Source organism: Ictalurus punctatus, chromosome 24 (assembly GCF_001660625.3).
Source record: "Ictalurus punctatus breed USDA103 chromosome 24, Coco_2.0, whole genome shotgun sequence".
In the NCBI taxonomy this organism is placed as follows: domain Eukaryota; kingdom Metazoa; phylum Chordata; class Actinopteri; order Siluriformes; family Ictaluridae; genus Ictalurus; species Ictalurus punctatus.
The window spans coordinates 6,576,297-6,593,134 of NC_030439.2; the positions used below are offsets into that span (position 1 = coordinate 6,576,297).

The 16,838-nt window shown below is 42.2% G+C and overlaps 2 protein-coding genes across 3 annotated transcripts; both read left to right on the forward strand.

Moving 5' to 3' along the window:
* Positions 1–1,320: 1,320 nt before the first annotated feature.
* arpc1a (actin related protein 2/3 complex, subunit 1A) lies at positions 1,321–8,415 on the forward strand. 2 transcript variants are annotated; one of them, XM_017453936.3, is made up of 10 exons: positions 1,321–1,622; positions 2,120–2,200; positions 2,294–2,398; positions 3,159–3,381; positions 3,479–3,586; positions 4,606–4,818; positions 4,935–5,010; positions 5,135–5,328; positions 6,937–7,027; positions 7,922–8,415. In XM_017453936.3, exons 2-10 carry the CDS (start codon positions 2,137–2,139, stop codon positions 7,958–7,960), a joined length of 1,113 nt encoding a protein of 370 aa, XP_017309425.1. In that variant the 5' UTR covers positions 1,321–1,622; positions 2,120–2,136; the 3' UTR covers positions 7,961–8,415.
* A 269-nt stretch (positions 8,416–8,684) lies between these two features.
* On the forward strand, positions 8,685–16,836 carry arpc1b (actin related protein 2/3 complex, subunit 1B). The gene is made up of 10 exons (XM_017454254.3): positions 8,685–8,855; positions 9,415–9,489; positions 12,126–12,230; positions 12,318–12,540; positions 13,343–13,450; positions 13,634–13,840; positions 15,176–15,251; positions 15,340–15,536; positions 16,302–16,392; positions 16,536–16,836. The coding sequence occupies exons 2-10, from the start codon at positions 9,426–9,428 to the stop codon at positions 16,542–16,544; spliced, it is 1,080 nt and encodes a 359-aa protein (XP_017309743.1). The 5' UTR covers positions 8,685–8,855; positions 9,415–9,425; the 3' UTR covers positions 16,545–16,836.
* The last annotated feature ends 2 nt before the right edge of the window (positions 16,837–16,838 follow it).

A 16,838-nucleotide genomic window follows, 5' to 3' on the forward strand; every position in this document is an offset into this window, starting at 1 on the left:
ACTAGAATAACTCAAATAACCACTCTTTACAACTGTCGTGAGCAGAAAAGCATCTCCAGAATGCAATATGTTGAACCTTGAGGTGGATGGGCTAAAACAGCAGAAGACCACACTGGGTTAAATCAAACTAGTCACACAAAATGTCGCCTGGTCCGATAATTCTCAATGAAACTGCGGCATGCAGGGTCAGAATTGGCATCAGCACGAATCCATGGATTCAACCTACCTTGTATCGACAGTTCAGGCTGGTTGTGGTTGTGGTGTAACAGTATAAGGGAATGTTTTCTTGGCACATATTGTGCCTCTTAATACCATACAAGGATTGTTTGAATGCCACAGCCTATATGAGTATTGTTGCTGACCATGTCCACCCATCCATCTTCCCTTTATCCTATACAGGGTCACAGGGGATCCTGGAGCCTATACCAGGGAACTCAGGGCACAAGGCGGGGGACACCCTGGACGGAGTGCCAACCCATCACAGGGCACAATCACACACCCATTCTCACACTATGGACAATTCGGAAATGCCAATCAGCCTACAATGCATGTCTTTGGACTGGGGGAAGAACCTGGAACCAGGAACACTGAGTACCCAGAGGAAACCCCAAAGCATGGGGAGAAAGTGTAAACTCCGTGCACACAGGGTGGAGGCAGGATTCGAATCCCCAACCCCAGAGTTGCAAGGCAACAGTGCAAACCACAAAGCCTGTTGCTGACATCCCATTATTCCGCTATATATACACTTCACTGAATCGCCCCATCACCAGATCTGAATCCAGTAGAGCACCTTTGGGATGTGGTAGAACGGGAGATTTTCAGCATGAATATGCGGCTCACAAATCTACAGCAGTGATTTCCAAGTGATGACAACCCAATCAGAATTGGGACATCGGGATGGATCAGGCAGGTCTGGAGAGCAGAACATGAGGAACTGAGGCTGGTCTGAAAGCAAAGCAAAGACTCATCACTGCCATACAACAGTGCTGGTTTGGTACAGCTCAACAATCAAGTCCACTAAACAATGTGCGAGACAGGACAAAATATGTTCAGGTAATGCTGAATCAGTGCAAAAATAAAGTAGTGTTTACATATCAGCAGTAGGGTCAGGGTTAGAGATGAAGTGTAGCAGGTTCAACCCAGTATTGGTATAATGCTTCTAACTCTAAGGACTGCACATAGTGTGTGTGTAAAAGTGGTCTTTCCCAAATATTTCCACCTCCTTCCTCTCTGTCTGTCCCTATATCTGCATGAGTGCGGATTTGGTAGACTCCTCGGGTAGATGATGCTCCTCTGACTAAATCCTGTGCGTACGCATGCGCAGTGAGGTACCGCTGCCATTTCCTGGATCCCTCCTGACAGCCTGAGATTAGGAAGATAAAACTCCACTCACCGAGCAGCAGTCGGAGTGAATTCGTGTCGACTGGCCAGAGTCCGCGAATTCAAGTCCGTCCAAAAAGAAGCCAAAAACAAACAGTCTTGCGGATATTTTACAACACAAACCTAACTCTTCAGGTGTAAGTGTGTTTTATTGTGGAGCAGTGAATCCCGAGGCCTTGTGAACCGCGGTCTCTCGTTCTCTTTCACGCCTGTATCCGATAGCAGGGAGCGGGGTAGAGCCGGTCAGTGCTCCAGGCCTTCCTTTTTAGCTTCTGGAAATTATTTAATTTGTTGTGTTATTCGAGTTTGTATGGGTTGTTGGTGATGGGCTAGTTAAAGATTTTGTGTTGTATTCAGAAGTTAGCTCGCTAGCTTGGTTAAAGTAAGCTCGGGATGCAGCAGCATAGCTTGAGCTCGTTAGCTAGCAGCCGGCTAAACTAGCTGTACTAGCAGTAGCTTAGCTAACCGGCTAAACTACATCAGGAGAAACCGAGGCAGCTCCACGCCCTGAAACCGACAAGAGGCCCTTTGACTGAAATTCTTCTTCTTCTTCTTCTTCTGCTGGTTAAATCAGTAATACTCTCTAAAACCTTGTTATTCCCTCCCTCCATAATGTAGTAGGAAGCCCGTGTTATTATCTTTATATTACTATCATGTTCTCTCAATTAACTAAATTGTTCAGGCGTCAATTAAATGTCGTCTTATGGTTGTTTTTTTTGTTGTTTTTTTTTTTACACAGAGCTACAAAAGAAGAAAATGTCACTCCACCAGTTTCTCTTGGAGCCCATCACATGCCATGCATGGAACAGGGACAGGACTCGTAAGCAACACATTCATTCATCTTCACTCCCTGGTTTCACTCCAGATAGACAGTCACATTCGCTGTTGGTTTTTTTTTTTTTCTTTCCCTTAGAAATTGCTATAAGTCCGAACAACCATGAGGTGCATATATACAAGAAGAGTGGGAATCAATGGGTAAAAGCCCATGAACTGAAAGAACACAATGGGCACATTACAGGTAATCTAATACACATCGGCACATAGACCTGTCACGGTCACTGCTTTTGTCGGACGATATATCGTCCCAGAAATAATTGCGATAATCGATATTGGTGTCATTTTAAGACTGTTTGTTTAATGCCAGTGATATAATGATAATATAACATCATCATAATGCCAGTACATCCTTTCAGAGAACAATGAGCTTTTAATTTTTAATAATATTCAGAAATTGTAATACGATATGGTGAATTCTTTACGCTTTAGTTATTTATTGTCGGTGTTTTAGGCCGTCGTTACGGAAAGAGTGTATTCACGACGTGACTCATCGTTCTACCTAGTTCACGTGTGTATGTGCGGAAGCGAGTTGTAATATTGTGTTTATGTTGTGTGTAAATATCTGATTACTCTCATATGTGTATAGGATGTTTGTGTGAGTTAATTAACCCGCTAGTAAAGCGCTTCAGTTTACCGCTGTTCATTCACTGTTCAGATTCAGCTCACGCAGATTAAGCGGCTCAAACCCCGACATTACTGACTACGACTGGATTGTTTCACACGCTAGAACTATTCTTTCTAGATTTTTCTAGAAACTAGACGGCTGAAATGTTGGTAATGTTCGTTCTTATATAAACAAACACGTATGTAAACACAGTGATCAAGGTCACGTCTGTATATCGTACGATAAGTCGATAACCTGGCAGGCCTACCTTCTCAGAGTGTGAAATATGGAAAATGGTATCGTGACATGATGTAATATTTATTCCGCATGTGTTAAGGCATTGATTGGGCTCCTAAAAGCGATCGGATTGTAACCTGCGGAGCGGATCGTAACGCTTACGTGTGGAGCCAGAAGGACGGCGTGTGGAAGCCCACTCTCGTCATCCTCAGGATCAACCGTGCTGCCACGTTTGTGAAGTGGTCTCCGCTGGAGAACAAGTTCGCGGTGGGCAGCGGAGCTCGCCTCATATCTGTTTGCTACTTCGAGTCTGAAAACGATTGGTGAGTTCAATGCGCTCGCTGGTCGAAACTACTTCTAGCAGTAGATCACCGAGAAGCGTCATGATTTCTGTTTGTCTCTCTCTCTTTTCTCTTTAAGGTGGGTGAGCAAACATATCAAGAAGCCTATCCGCTCCACTGTCCTCAGTCTAGACTGGCATCCAAACAATGTGCTTCTGGCAGCTGGGTCATGTGACTTCAAATGCAGGTAAGGCGCTTGTATGTCTTTCACCAGGAAGCGGTTTCACGTCAAGTCGCGAATTTCTAACAGAGTAGTGAAAATAGGTTTAAATAACTATTGACACTTGATTGTTGTTTTTTTTTTTTTTAACATGGCCACAAGATTAGAGAATTTTATATACGGATATCATGTTAGATAATTTTAGATATCATGGTGCACTCCGTTGATTTGTTCAAGATATGGCAATAATATTTTTTCATCCTGAAGCTGTAAATATACTTCACTTTCACCACGCATGCGTGCACACACAAAGCCGCTATGCAAGCGCCGTTGTTCGTGTACTCGCTCACACACATCCTGTACGTCTGCAAGATTAAAAGCAGCGTCCACTAGATGGCACATCAGCACTAAAACTGGTTTCCAAGTCGAATTGTAACGTTTAGGGATTTCACGTGCAGCGACGTTAAAGAGACTAATGACAGCGGAAAATTCAAGAAACCGAACTCCTCATGATCCGCATCTCAGTTCAAAAACACTCACTGTACGTTCAAAAATATTTACTAACTAGAAAATCCTGGTAGACTGCTAGTCAAACGGACCTTTCGGTAGGTTTAAGATGTTTTTAACAGGTTGTAAAAGGAAAATGATCAATGTTGGTACTCAGTAACGGTCTCGAATCGTACAGGGGCTAAAAATGATATTCTTTATTCTGATATTTTGAGATACTGGATTTTTTATTTCCATGAGCTGTAAGCCATAATCATTAAGATTAAAACAAAAAAAAAAAAGGCTTGAAATGTTTTACTTTCTGTAATTAATCTGAAATGTATGAAAGTTCCACTTTTTGAATTAAATAACGCAACACAATGAACGCAGGATACGTGCAGCAGCCGTCTCGCGTATGCATATTTAACAAGCTAGTGTAAATCATCGCTTGGTATTGATGTAATATTCCAGGATGCAATTCAGCTTCAGGTGACATTATGAAAATTAGGTCACTTGTCCAGTTTATTGAGGTGTGTGTGATGGCCATCTCTTTTTCCAAGGGTGTTTTCTGCATACATCAAGGAGGTGGAGGAGAAGCCAGCTCCAACTCCATGGGGATCGAAGATGCCGTTTGGCCAAGTGATGGCTGAGTATGGTGGAGCAGGCAGTGGAGGATGGGTCCACAGTGTGTGTTTCTCTGCCAGTGGAAATCGACTGGCCTGGGTCAGCCATGACAGCACTGTGACTGTGGTGGATCCCACAAAAGGCTCAACGTGAGCATCTGACCTAACTACTTGGCCTGTTTTCTGAAGATCAACAACATAAGTAATGTTTATTTACTGTGCACAAGGGGTTACTGATGATTCTTATGGTTCTTTTTGTTTTCCAGGCCAAGCCAGTTGAAGACAGAGTTCCTTGCTCTTCTGAGTGTGACCTTTGTGTCCGAGAACAACATTGTTGCAGCGGTAAGTGCACCACACGCTGTCATGTCACGTCGCCATCGTATCAGAGATACCACACTCAGGTTTAAAGCTTAGTTTAAATAATTTTTTTAAGATTTATTTTTTTTAAATCTTATTTCCTCTAAAGGGTCATGACTGCTGCCCAATGCTGTTCAGTTTCGATGATGGTGGAAACTTGACCTTCATATCCAAGTTGGACATTCCAAAGCAGAGCATCCAGCGCAACATCTCTGCCATGGAGCGTTTCCGCAACATGGACAAGAGAGCCACTACCGAGGACCGCAATAGCACTCTGGAGACCCTTCACCAGAACAGCATCACGTAAGTCTCGGAGCTCTCGTCTCAGAGCAGATCTCTCAGTCAGAGGAGTGAGCGATATAACCAACCTTTTATATAGCATCTTTTCAAAATATTGATCTGTAACCCTATACAGTATGGTGTACAATACCGCTCAAAAGTTTGTGGACGTGCAACTGAAATATTTCTCATGATGTTAAAAAGCTTTTGATCCGAAGGTGTATGATTAAATGTTTGATATCGGTGTTGCAGACGAAAATATACTCGTACCAACATATTCATTTCTTTCATTAGAAAACTAACATTTTATTTACAAAGGAAATCTTTTTTGTTAAACGGTAGACTCGGAGCGAATTATTCAGAAAAGCAGACGATAAGTGTCGGGCGTAAGTGTGAACTACTTTAATACTGTTTAAAAAGCGTCTCAGGGAAATTCCTCAAGAAATCAGGTGAGAAAACGCCAAGAATACATTTCTGCATATTCTAAGCAAAAAGGGTGTCTACTTTGAAGATAAAAAAATATTAAATTATTTAGATTTATTTTGGATTTTTAATCATAACATAATTCCCATAGTTCCATTTGTGTTACTCCAGAGTTTTGATGACTTTATTATTATTATTATTATTCTAAAATGCGGGGAAAAAATTTAAATAAATAATGAGTGTGTCTAAACTTTTGACAGGCAGTGTATATATTCTTAATAGAAAAGCAACTGCTAAACTACATGAAGGTTCTTTATTCCTTTTCTTCATAAAGCTGTGGTCGTACAGTTCTGAGGATAGGTCTTAAAGCAAAGATGCCTTCAAAAATAATGAAACAAAGAGCAGTAAACAGCAATAAACTAAACAAAGTCGATATTTAGCGTGACGATACTTTGTCTTTAAAAACGCATCAGTAGTCTCGGGTGCATTTTTGTGCAGTTTTATAAGGAAATTAGCTGGTAAAATTTATCTCACCGTCTTGAGGAATCCGCCACAGTTCTTTTGGAGACTTTGACTGTCGCACTTGCGTCTGTTTTTGCAGGTAATTCCTGACTGGTCCATTACGTAAAGTGTTACTTTCTCTTCCAACATGTAAACATTTGGAAAAATAAAGTTTGGAAATGAAAAATGAGCCCCCCCCCCCCCACATTGCAAATCAGGTTTATCGTCAAAATTTACAGACTTTCAGCTGTTTACAAATGAACAAGTCAAACAAAAGTAATTGAAATAGTTCAACACAACGAATATGTGAAGAAGTTTGGCTGAAAAAGTACTGTTTTAAGTTAAATCTATCAGTTGCTAGCGTAGTTTTGTGAAACCGTGGTAGAAATAGAGTTTAAAAAGTGCCTCTGATTGACACGTTTCTACCTGGGGGGTCCTCTGGCCCATCACTAGGCTTCTGAAAGAAATGCCGTGTCCTTACTCACCGAATCTAGCCCTGAAGAGAGCTGCAAAAATGAAATGGGGGCGAAATAGGCGCGGTGTCAGAATGAGCCAAAACAGGACGAGAACGCAGACTTAAGGTTTAAAAGATAAGCGCGTAAACATTTCAGCACATCTACGCTATTATTGTAGACTTTTAAATACACAGCTTGTGAGATTTGTGGGTTTTGTTTCTAATTTAACACCATCCTCGTTCTCATTTCGTAGCCAAGTGTCTATATATGAAGGAGACAAAAGAGATTGTCGCAAATTCTGCACTACAGGAATCGATGGAGCGATGACCATATGGGACTTTAAGGTTTGTATTGCTCATTTTTAAAAAAAATTTTTTTAAAAGTGACTCTTACAGCAGCAGTACATCTGCAGCACTATACTTCCTGCAGGAAATTTCAGTTATGTGGGTGTGTCCAGCGACACGAGAAAGTTGAGAAAAGTTCCACTTTATGCAAATTTGGAGTGTCTCGGTGCAGCGAGAACCAATGGGAGTGAAGACAGTAGAGTGTACGTGATCCGTGATGCTGCCTGCGAGTCCAAATTGTTTCGTGGATCCAGACAGTCCGTAGCCTGCGCTTTCGCCGCAGATAAACGGCCGTAATGGCATAGAGCTCACGCTGCTTCTCCTTCATCTCCTAGGACATGGTGCATTTATACACTGGTGACTTTTATATACGAACGCTCTCCCTCCAGAATGTTTCGTTTAGCGGCATGAAAACTGGCTTGTTGTCAAAAGTGGAATGATAAGTTGCGCCACCCAGTGATGAATGTTACTATGGCAACCAGTAGTAGGAACACAGCAACTTGCAGCGGTAAAATCTGTGTGAATGTACCTTCAGCCTTCACACTCCCTGCTTGGTAGCTGTCGTATGATGGGGAAGAGCTGGTTAGTGGGTGGGAATTTTCAGGTGACCCAAATGGGGAAATTGGGGGCTCAGTGGAATCTCAGAGGCATTTAAAATGAACCTAAAAAAAACCTTTACAGACCGATTTGACATGACCGATTATTTTCTGTAAGGTGTTCTCAGGTATTGTACACTGCTACGATGGGGTCGGGGGGAGTAGGTACTCTGTGAAATTCCAATTTTTCTACTCCTTTACTGCAGTATACACACACACACACACACACACACACGATGCAAATTGCTCTAATTTCTATATTTATTATCAAACGTATTTATTTTTGTCTTCTCCCCAGACTTTAGAGTCGTCTATCCAAGGCCTGCGGATCATGTAAAAGACCTCGCTCTGAACTAGCATGACGCAGCGCGAGCAATGACGGCTTGAAGACTAACACAAGGAGATCTCTGATAACACTTCTGAAAGTTTTTAACTGAGGGGGGGAGTTAAAAAATAATAAAATAAAAACAAGCACTGACCAGTTTGTGAGCTGACATGACACTCTTTAAAAACAGGGGGGAAAAAAACAAATGGGGCGGGGAGGAAGAATGGTTTAGGGTCTCTCTCTCCTCTTTTTTTTTTTCTTTCTTCTTTTCTTTCTATTTTGGTTTTCTTTCTTTTTTTTTCCTTTTTTTTTTTTCTTTTTTATTCGATGCCAAAGCTGGTGCTCCAGCAATGTGTCATTTGATCGTTGGCACTCCGGACCTTTAGGGGAACCGGAGAGGAGTTAAATTAAAAGGAGAATTTTATGTAAATGGTCTGTTAGAAATAAAAGAAATGTACTACACACTATGTTGAATGCAGCCTCGTGTCCCTTAATGTGTCGTTTCCAGCGTTTGTGTTACTGTTACTGTCTCGAGCGATTAACTGCACCGGCGAACAGCAAATATTTACACACAAGAAACTGCTCATGTGCACGTTGATGCTGTTTACAGGCTTTAGATCACGAGAGGAGCTTTTGCACCGAGCAGGACGTTGACGGGAGTTCAGAAGAAGGCCGTCCTCGCGAGCAGACAGACGCCCACACGAGGAAGTGGTTATGTTTCTCAAACAGGAAGGGGAAAGAACACTTTTTTTCCACCCTGTGTATAAAGGAGTAAAGAAATAGCCGAGTTCATTGAGAGCCGAGCCAGCGTTTGTGTTGACTGCTCAGAGTCCACGAACCGAGGCTTTTGTTTTACATCTCGCTGTCCGCTACATCTCAGGGACACTTTGGTTAATCCATTTCCAAGGTAAGCATTAAAGCAGATGTTCTCATTTATCTGAAAGAGTGTAGGCTGCAAGGCAGACTGTAGTGTCAGTGCGAGTGTTTGTGAAACTACTTACATGTAGAAACATGTTAAAAATGGTGTTTTTTTTAATGAGAATGTCACAGCAGTGGCTCACACTATAACTTTGTATAACACAAACGTATCTAATTCTGCTAGGAGACTGGTAAAGGTCGAGAGAGCTACGTATAAGTGGATGGTCTTGGTTTTTTTTTTTTTTTTTTTCCCCCCTGACCTCACGTCAAATTCCTTCATGGCCTGCTTTTAATTTAGTGCACAAGTGAGAGAAGGAGGAAGTTCACCAGTACAAACAGAGGTGGGGGAGGTGGGGGTTGTGTGCACATCAAATGCAGTGCAGTTATTTGGAGGAGGAAGTGCAGAAACTTCTGTTTTAGAGTTTCGAGTCGTCTGAAACGGTTGTGGTTGTGACATTTTTTTTTCTTTTTCTTAGGACTTTAGTTTTTCAATAGAGTTGTGTTTTGTTTTTTTCCCTTTCTGATCTCCTTATGCACCTGACTTGCAGAGACTCCAGTCATGGCTTATCATAGCTTTCTGCTGGAGCCCATCAGCTGCCACGCCTGGAACAAGGATCGAACTCGTAAGTCTTTAAGCAGACCTGCTGTAGAGCATCTCATGACCTTGCTCTTACTGTAAAAACACAAATGTTAACGCCCACTGGAAGGGTTTTATCGTCTCGGCCAGATGAGCAAGTGCACCGTTATGCTGATTTGTAATGTAAAAGAAGGTTTACGCTTCCATTTCCTACATGGGAACAAGTGTTTTTTTTTTCTCTCTCTCTCTCTCCTTAGAAGATGAAATTATGTTTGTAAACATTTCCTAGTCCTTCATTACATTTGTTCCATTATTCATGCCCTCTAAAAAGAAAAAAACACCACCCAGTTTGTGCTTGCTCTAATTTCACTTCCACAAAATAATCACACGTCTGACATTTCACATCATTATTCGCATCTCGTGTGCTCACGAGAACCACCGTTCAAGCCCTCGGGGCCAGTCTGGCAGAGTCCATGTTCTTCCAAAACACCACTGGCTTTGATCTGTACTGCCAAGCACGAAACAGACTTAATTCACTCATAGTTTCCCCTCAGTGCGTTTTCCTAGTCATCCAAGCAGTCGGAATTAAGCAGCTTGTAAAAATAAGTGTTCCTACCATCACAAAAAAAAAAACAGGCCAAGAACAGTTGCCTCTTTCTTTTAAACGAACAGAACATGAATATACAAAGAGAAAAGGGCGGCAGAGTATCTTTCATTGGTTCCTCTCACATTAATGAGAGAAGCGGTAATGATTAATCCCCTACACACACACACACACACACACACACATTTCCTGTTTTACCATGAATGGTGCTCTGTTGCTGGTGTGGGACGTCTTCAACAGACCACAGAGCCTTTTGCAGCAAACGCACTCGCTGCACAATGCAGAAACCACACAAAACATTTCAGCTTGACGAGACTATAAATGACGGAGCACATCTGCTGCGCTGGAATGTAGAAACTCGGACAGTGTGAAGAGTCGGATTCGTAGGCTGTCACCTGTGTAGTGTTGTGAAAGCTGTTGACGCAGATCTAGTTAGAAGAAATGTCGAATAAAGAAAGATGGAAGTCACATCGAAGCATTTTTGAAGATCTGTTCTAGTATTTATCATCACAGATGTTCGAAAACGACACTTATTTGAACTCGGTTCGTTTAGCAGCACTATTGCAAATATAGTACATGGATGCCCCATTTAGAGCATTTAAAATGTGTCTTTTTAGGCCAATAACTTTAATCCAGTCCGAGCTCTGACTATGGGAAGGGCTTCGTGTCGCCCGTCATCTCCATTCCACCTTTAAAATAAACTCACTGGGATTTTACCAGCCAGGGGTTTGAACGTGTGATTTAAAGAAGCAGTTTGGCATTTTAAAGGTGCACTAGTAATTTCTTACTCGTACAAATTAACCTGGAAGAAGTCGGTAACGGTAAGAGAGAGACTAATCTTACCTAATGCTGAATGCTAATTTAAAGATTTCATCTTTCTGTGACTCGAATTGTCATGAAACGCCGACGAGCCGTCACCTTCCCCCAATCAACCTCACACCATCTGTTAAAGGAAAAGGGCTGAGCTTAGCAGGGTTCTGGCTAGGGCCAGAATTCATTTCTAGCACAGAAGAAATATAAACAGAAGCCTGAAATAAAGAAACTAGTCCGATCTAGTGTATCAGATCTAGATCAGATTTACTGTAAGGGTAATTCTTACAAGTCTAGAAGCACTTTGAGACGTTACATACTTCCCCTTTAAGTATAAATAAGTATTATTAGGTCATTCTTACCGATCTAGAAGCACATTCAGACGTTACAAACTTCCCCTTGAAGTGTAAATAAGTATTACTGAGTAACTATTACAGGTCTAGAAGCACTTTCAGACATTACCAATGCCCCCTTTAAGTATAAATAAGTATTATTAGGTGATCCGTACAGGTCTAGAAGCACTTTCAGACATTACCAATGTCCCCTTTAAGTATAAATAAGTATTATTAGGTCATTCATACAGGTCTAGAAGCACATTCAGACATTACCAATGCCCCCTTTAAGTATAAATAAGTATTATTAGGTCATTCTTACCGATCTAGAAGCACATTCAGACGTTACAAACTTCCCCTTGAAGTGTAAATAAGTATTACTGAGTAACTATTACAGGTCTAGAAGCACTTTCAGACATTACCAATGTCCCCTTTAAATATAAATAAGTATTATTAGGTGATACGTACAGGTCTAGAAGCACTTTCAGACATTACCAATGCCCCCTTTAAGTATAAATAAGTATTATTAGGTGATCCGTACAGGTCTAGAAGCACTTTCAGACATTACCAATGCCCCCTTTAAGTATAAATAAGTATTATTAGGTGATCCGTACAGGTCTAGAAGCACTTTCAGACATTACCAATGCCCCCTTTAAGTATAAATAAGTATTATTAGGTCATTCTTACCGATCTAGAAGCACATTCAGACGTTACAAACTTCCCCTTGAAGTGTAAATAAGTATTACTGAGTAACTATTACAGGTCTAGAAGCACTTTCAGACATTACCAATGTCCCCTTTAAATATAAATAAGTATTATTAGGTGATCCGTACAGGTCTAGAAGCACTTTCAGACATTACCAATGCCCCCTTTAAGCATATTTTGCAAATGTTCATACTCTTTTATATAATTATCTTGTATTCCTTTCTTCTATAGAAATTGCACTGTGCCCCAATAACCATGATGTCCACATCTATAAAAAGGAGGGGAATAGCTGGAACAAGATCCATGTGCTAAAGGAGCACAATGGCCAAGTCACTGGTGAGTGATGTGGTCACCATCTAAATGCCTCTGAAAAGCTGAGTCTAGATGTCACTGCTGTAATATTGCCTTTCTGTTGTGTGGCAGGTATCGACTGGGCACCGGAGAGCAACCGCATCGTGACCTGTGGCACTGACCGCAACGCTTACGTGTGGACCCTGAAGGGTGATGTGTGGAAGCCCACTCTGGTCATCCTGAGGATAAACCGCGCTGCCCGCTGTGTTAAGTGGTCACCCAAGGAAAACAAGTTCGCTGTAGGGAGCGGCTCCCGCCTCATCTCTGTCTGCTACTTCGAGCAGGAGAATGACTGGTGAGCTGATCGGGTTATGAATTTGAAATGGCCTTGGGTCTCATCTGCTACCACAAGCTTAATGCTCACGAACCTGCTTAAGACGCCATTTTGGAAATCGGTTACTGTAAGGTAATATTTCCAGACCGTGCTGAGGATTAATCGTTGTGATTGAACGGATTTCTCAGTTTGACTGCTCAAAGAAGTCTCAACATTTGTAGACTCGAATGTTTGACTTTATTTCTACACTATGCGGCCAAAAGTATGTGGACACTTGACCGTCAAACCCGTATGTGGTTCTTCAACAAACCACAAAGTTGGAAGTACACAGCTCATGTTCCAGCATGACGATGCCCCTGTGCACAAAGCGAGCTCCATGAAGACATGGTTTGAGAAGGTTGGACTGGAAGAACTCGAGTGTCCTGCACAGAGCCCTGACCTCAACCCCGATTAACACCTTTGGGATGAACTGGAACACCGACTGCACCGCAGACCTCCTCACCTAACATCACTAACGCTCTTGTAGCTGAATGATCACAAATCCCCACAGCCACGCCCCAAAATCTAGTGGAGAACCTTCCCAGAATTAAATTAAATATAAAAGCATACATGGGTGTTGGTCAGGTGTCCACAAACCATTGATCGTATAGTGTATAGTATGATGTTTCGAGGCATATATGACTAGTTTTTGTGAAAAGATCCAATCCCTGGAAGTCCTTCTCTCCATGTGATCCTGAAGTAGGGTTTTATGTCAGTTGGCTGCAGCAGAAACAGTTTTCTAGTGTATTTCTATAGAGTAAATGCTGTTCATTTGGTTCTCCAGGTGGGTGTGTAAGCACATTAAGAAGCCCATTCGCTCTACTATTCTGTGCCTGGACTGGCACCCCAACAACGTCCTGCTGGCTGCTGGATCCTGTGATTTTAAATGCAGGTTGGGATGAACCTTTACACCTTCAATCTCTTAAAGGAGCATGTCATTATTAAAGCAATACGTGGATTTGGTAGTGTAACGGTAACTCCTCTGATAATCATTCGGAAATAACAGTTAGCATTATATAAACGACATCACTTTTAATCCCTGCGCACGCACACATTCTTTGAACCTTGTTTGCAGGATTTTCTCCGCTTATATCAAAGAGGTGGAGGAGAAGCCTGCTCCAACTCCATGGGGCTCCAAGATGCCATTCGGAGAGGTGATGTTCGAGTCGTCTGGCACCGCGGGCTGGGTGCACGGGGTTTCTTTCTCCGAGAGCGGGAATCGTGTGGCCTGGGCTAGTCACGACAGCACGGTCGCTATGGCTGAAGGAGGCAAGACTGCTGTGTGAGTTGCGTTGGTCATATTCAGCACGAGTTTATAATAAGTACAAACTAATTTACCGCGAAATATTCGCACTCTTCACTCTTACCCCAAACCGTGGTTCGATTCAGATTCAAATTCATTCATCTTCAGTAACCGATTTATCCTGGTCAGGGCCGTGGTGGATCTGCAGCCTCTCCCAGGAATGCTGGACACAAAGGGATACCAGTCACCATGCACACTATCCAAAAACACGACAGAAGGTGGACTGACTACACTAAATTGCCCCCATTTATGAGTCCAGTGTTCCTGGGATAGGCCCCAGATCCACCTCGACCTGACCAAGATGTATCGGTTACTGAAGATGAATGAATCGAGTCGTGTTTTTCCTTTCTTTCCGATTCCTCTATATAGCGTGTACATTACAGTATATCGAAACATATACCTTGGATTAAAAACACCACATTCAATTATTTATTTTTTTCTAAAAGTAAATACCACTAGAAGTGTTTTGTTTTTTTGTTCTTGGCTCAACCTTCCCAATGAATGTGAACAATATTTTGAAAAATACTGATCTGAATATATTATAGAGCCGATCTCTAATCTGTAAACAGCACTCTCGTACTGTACCTCCCTTCAGGAAGGGTTCCTGCATCATTGTTTAATCATGAACAGAGGATGAGGGTTGAACATTTGGTGAGCAATGGTATGCGGTTTTGGGTTGCCACCCCGTCCGGGATATCCCCCACCTTGTGTCCCGAGTTCCCTGAGAAAGCATCCAGGCTCCCCGCGACCGTGTCTAGGATAAGCGACAGGGAACCACGCTCATCACCCTTTTATTAAAATTGTGTGTGAAATTTAGTATTTTCTTCGCACTCGCGTGCATGCGTACGTTCCAGCTTTTACACTCGCATGTATTTACGCCCACAAAACTCCACGAAAGTCCGAGCGCATACACGTAATGACTACTAAGAGCGATAGAAGTGGAAGTTATTTTGACCGACTTCTACGCCGGTGAAAACTCTCTAGCAGTGATGTCATCTGAAACGATCAAAAACCTGCAGGCTCAGTACAGGAACGGTGAATTCGGTGTAAATGAATCGAGGTGAAATGTTTTCGATGGAGACTTCTAGAAGTTTCTCTGGATAAGGTCGTCTGCTAAATGCTGTGAATGTAATAAAAATCGGCAGTTTAAACTCGACAGTATATTCCAGATATAAAAGTGCAGTAATCCATGCTAATGATATGATTTGAAGCCAAGTGAGTCAAGTGTTTTTTACGAATACCAAACCTCTCGTGTAATCGTTCGTACAAAGTTTTGTTTTTTTAAAACTAAAATCTCTCGTCGTTCTGTGGCAGAATTACCAGTCTGGCTTCGGAGACCCTTCCCCTGCTGTGTGTGACCTTCACCAGCGAGAACAGTTTAGTGGCAGCGGTAAGCACCGGCGAGCCGCACACCCTCATTAGTACAGAAGACCCTTAAAGCTGCGTGTGCTCGAGTTCATTGTGAAATTGTGTTTCAGGGTCACGACTGTTACCCTGTGCTGTTTGTCTACGATGCTGGGAAGGGTGCTCTGTCTTTCGGAGGGAAACTTGATATCCCCAAGCAGAGCGCTCAGAAAGGAATGACTGCCAGGGAGCGCTTCCAGAACCTGGACAAGAAAGCCACGACGGACACCAAGGAGGCCGTGCTGGACTCGCTGCACAAGAACAGCATCAGGTTTGTTTTTACCTTCGTCAGCTAGACAGCGAGCCTTGCTCAGCGTTTTGAGGGTCGGGGCCTTGTTTAAAGGAAAAGTCCACTCTGTAACACGTTCCGTGCGTGTAGTTTGAAATATTTGTGATGTTTATTACAGGGATGCATTTCTAGCACAGGTGCGATGCTGTTTAATAAGGGGAAATATTTCAAGGAGTTCCGATTATCAGGTTTCGCTGTTCGGTTACCCGGAAGAGCTTCTTTTCTCGCCCGCCGTTTTACGTCATATCGGTGAGAGAGGCAACAGAACGGCAGAGGATCGGCTCAGCAGAGAGATGATGTGGTATTAGCATGAAAGTTGAAGCTTTGGAAACGGACCTTTTTGAGGTAGGGAATATAGATGAAGAGGCGAGACTGCTGGACTGACCAAAAGACTAAAGCGCTGCTGCATCCTCTCTCGTTACATAGAGATGAATTCCCACTGGCATCACTATCCTCAGCAGGTAGACAACAAATGGCATTGTGGGTAATGTATGACAGTTACCCAACGTGTCGGTTTAAGAAAAACAACTTTATTACATTTGTAATAATCTCGTGTGTTAATTATAAGTATTAAATATGCAAGATGTTCAGGGTGGAGTTTTTTTTCCTACAAGGACCCGATCTGATCAGTTTAGGGATTTGAACTGGTAACTTTTCCGTGTTCAGATATTTGGACATTTATCGCATACTACTCTCTCTTTATGCCCATGAGTATAGTATACATAACCAAATGTCTGTCTCTCGCAGTCAAATCTCAGTGCTTGCTGGAGGGAAAGCGAAGTGCACTAAATTCTGCACTACTGGGATGGATGGAGGAATGGCCATTTGGGATCTAAAGGTGAAACTCATCACATTCTTCCTATTTAAAAAAAAAAGAAAAGAAATAAAAATCCTTAATTATTGCGAATGCACATATTAACATCAATACTGATTATTATGCGAAGCACCATGATTACTAAAACACTTTTCCCTCTACAACAGACCGCTTAATCTGCCATGAACGATCTAAAAGTGGACTTCATGGTGTCCTGAAGAAAAACTGGATCGTGATGAGTGCTGGATTGAAGTTGTTAAAAAACCAAAATCAATCATATATGGATAATCAATAATGTAATAGTTAGCGTTTCTTCTTTATAAAAGCAGACGACGCAAGCAGCTCTGATTGGATGCTGCAGTGCACTTCGACTTATGATACTGTTTATGACTGCTCACTTATCGATTATTAATGCTCCTAAAATTTGCATTGGATTAACGCACTTGAATAAAATGTACTGGAATTGAACA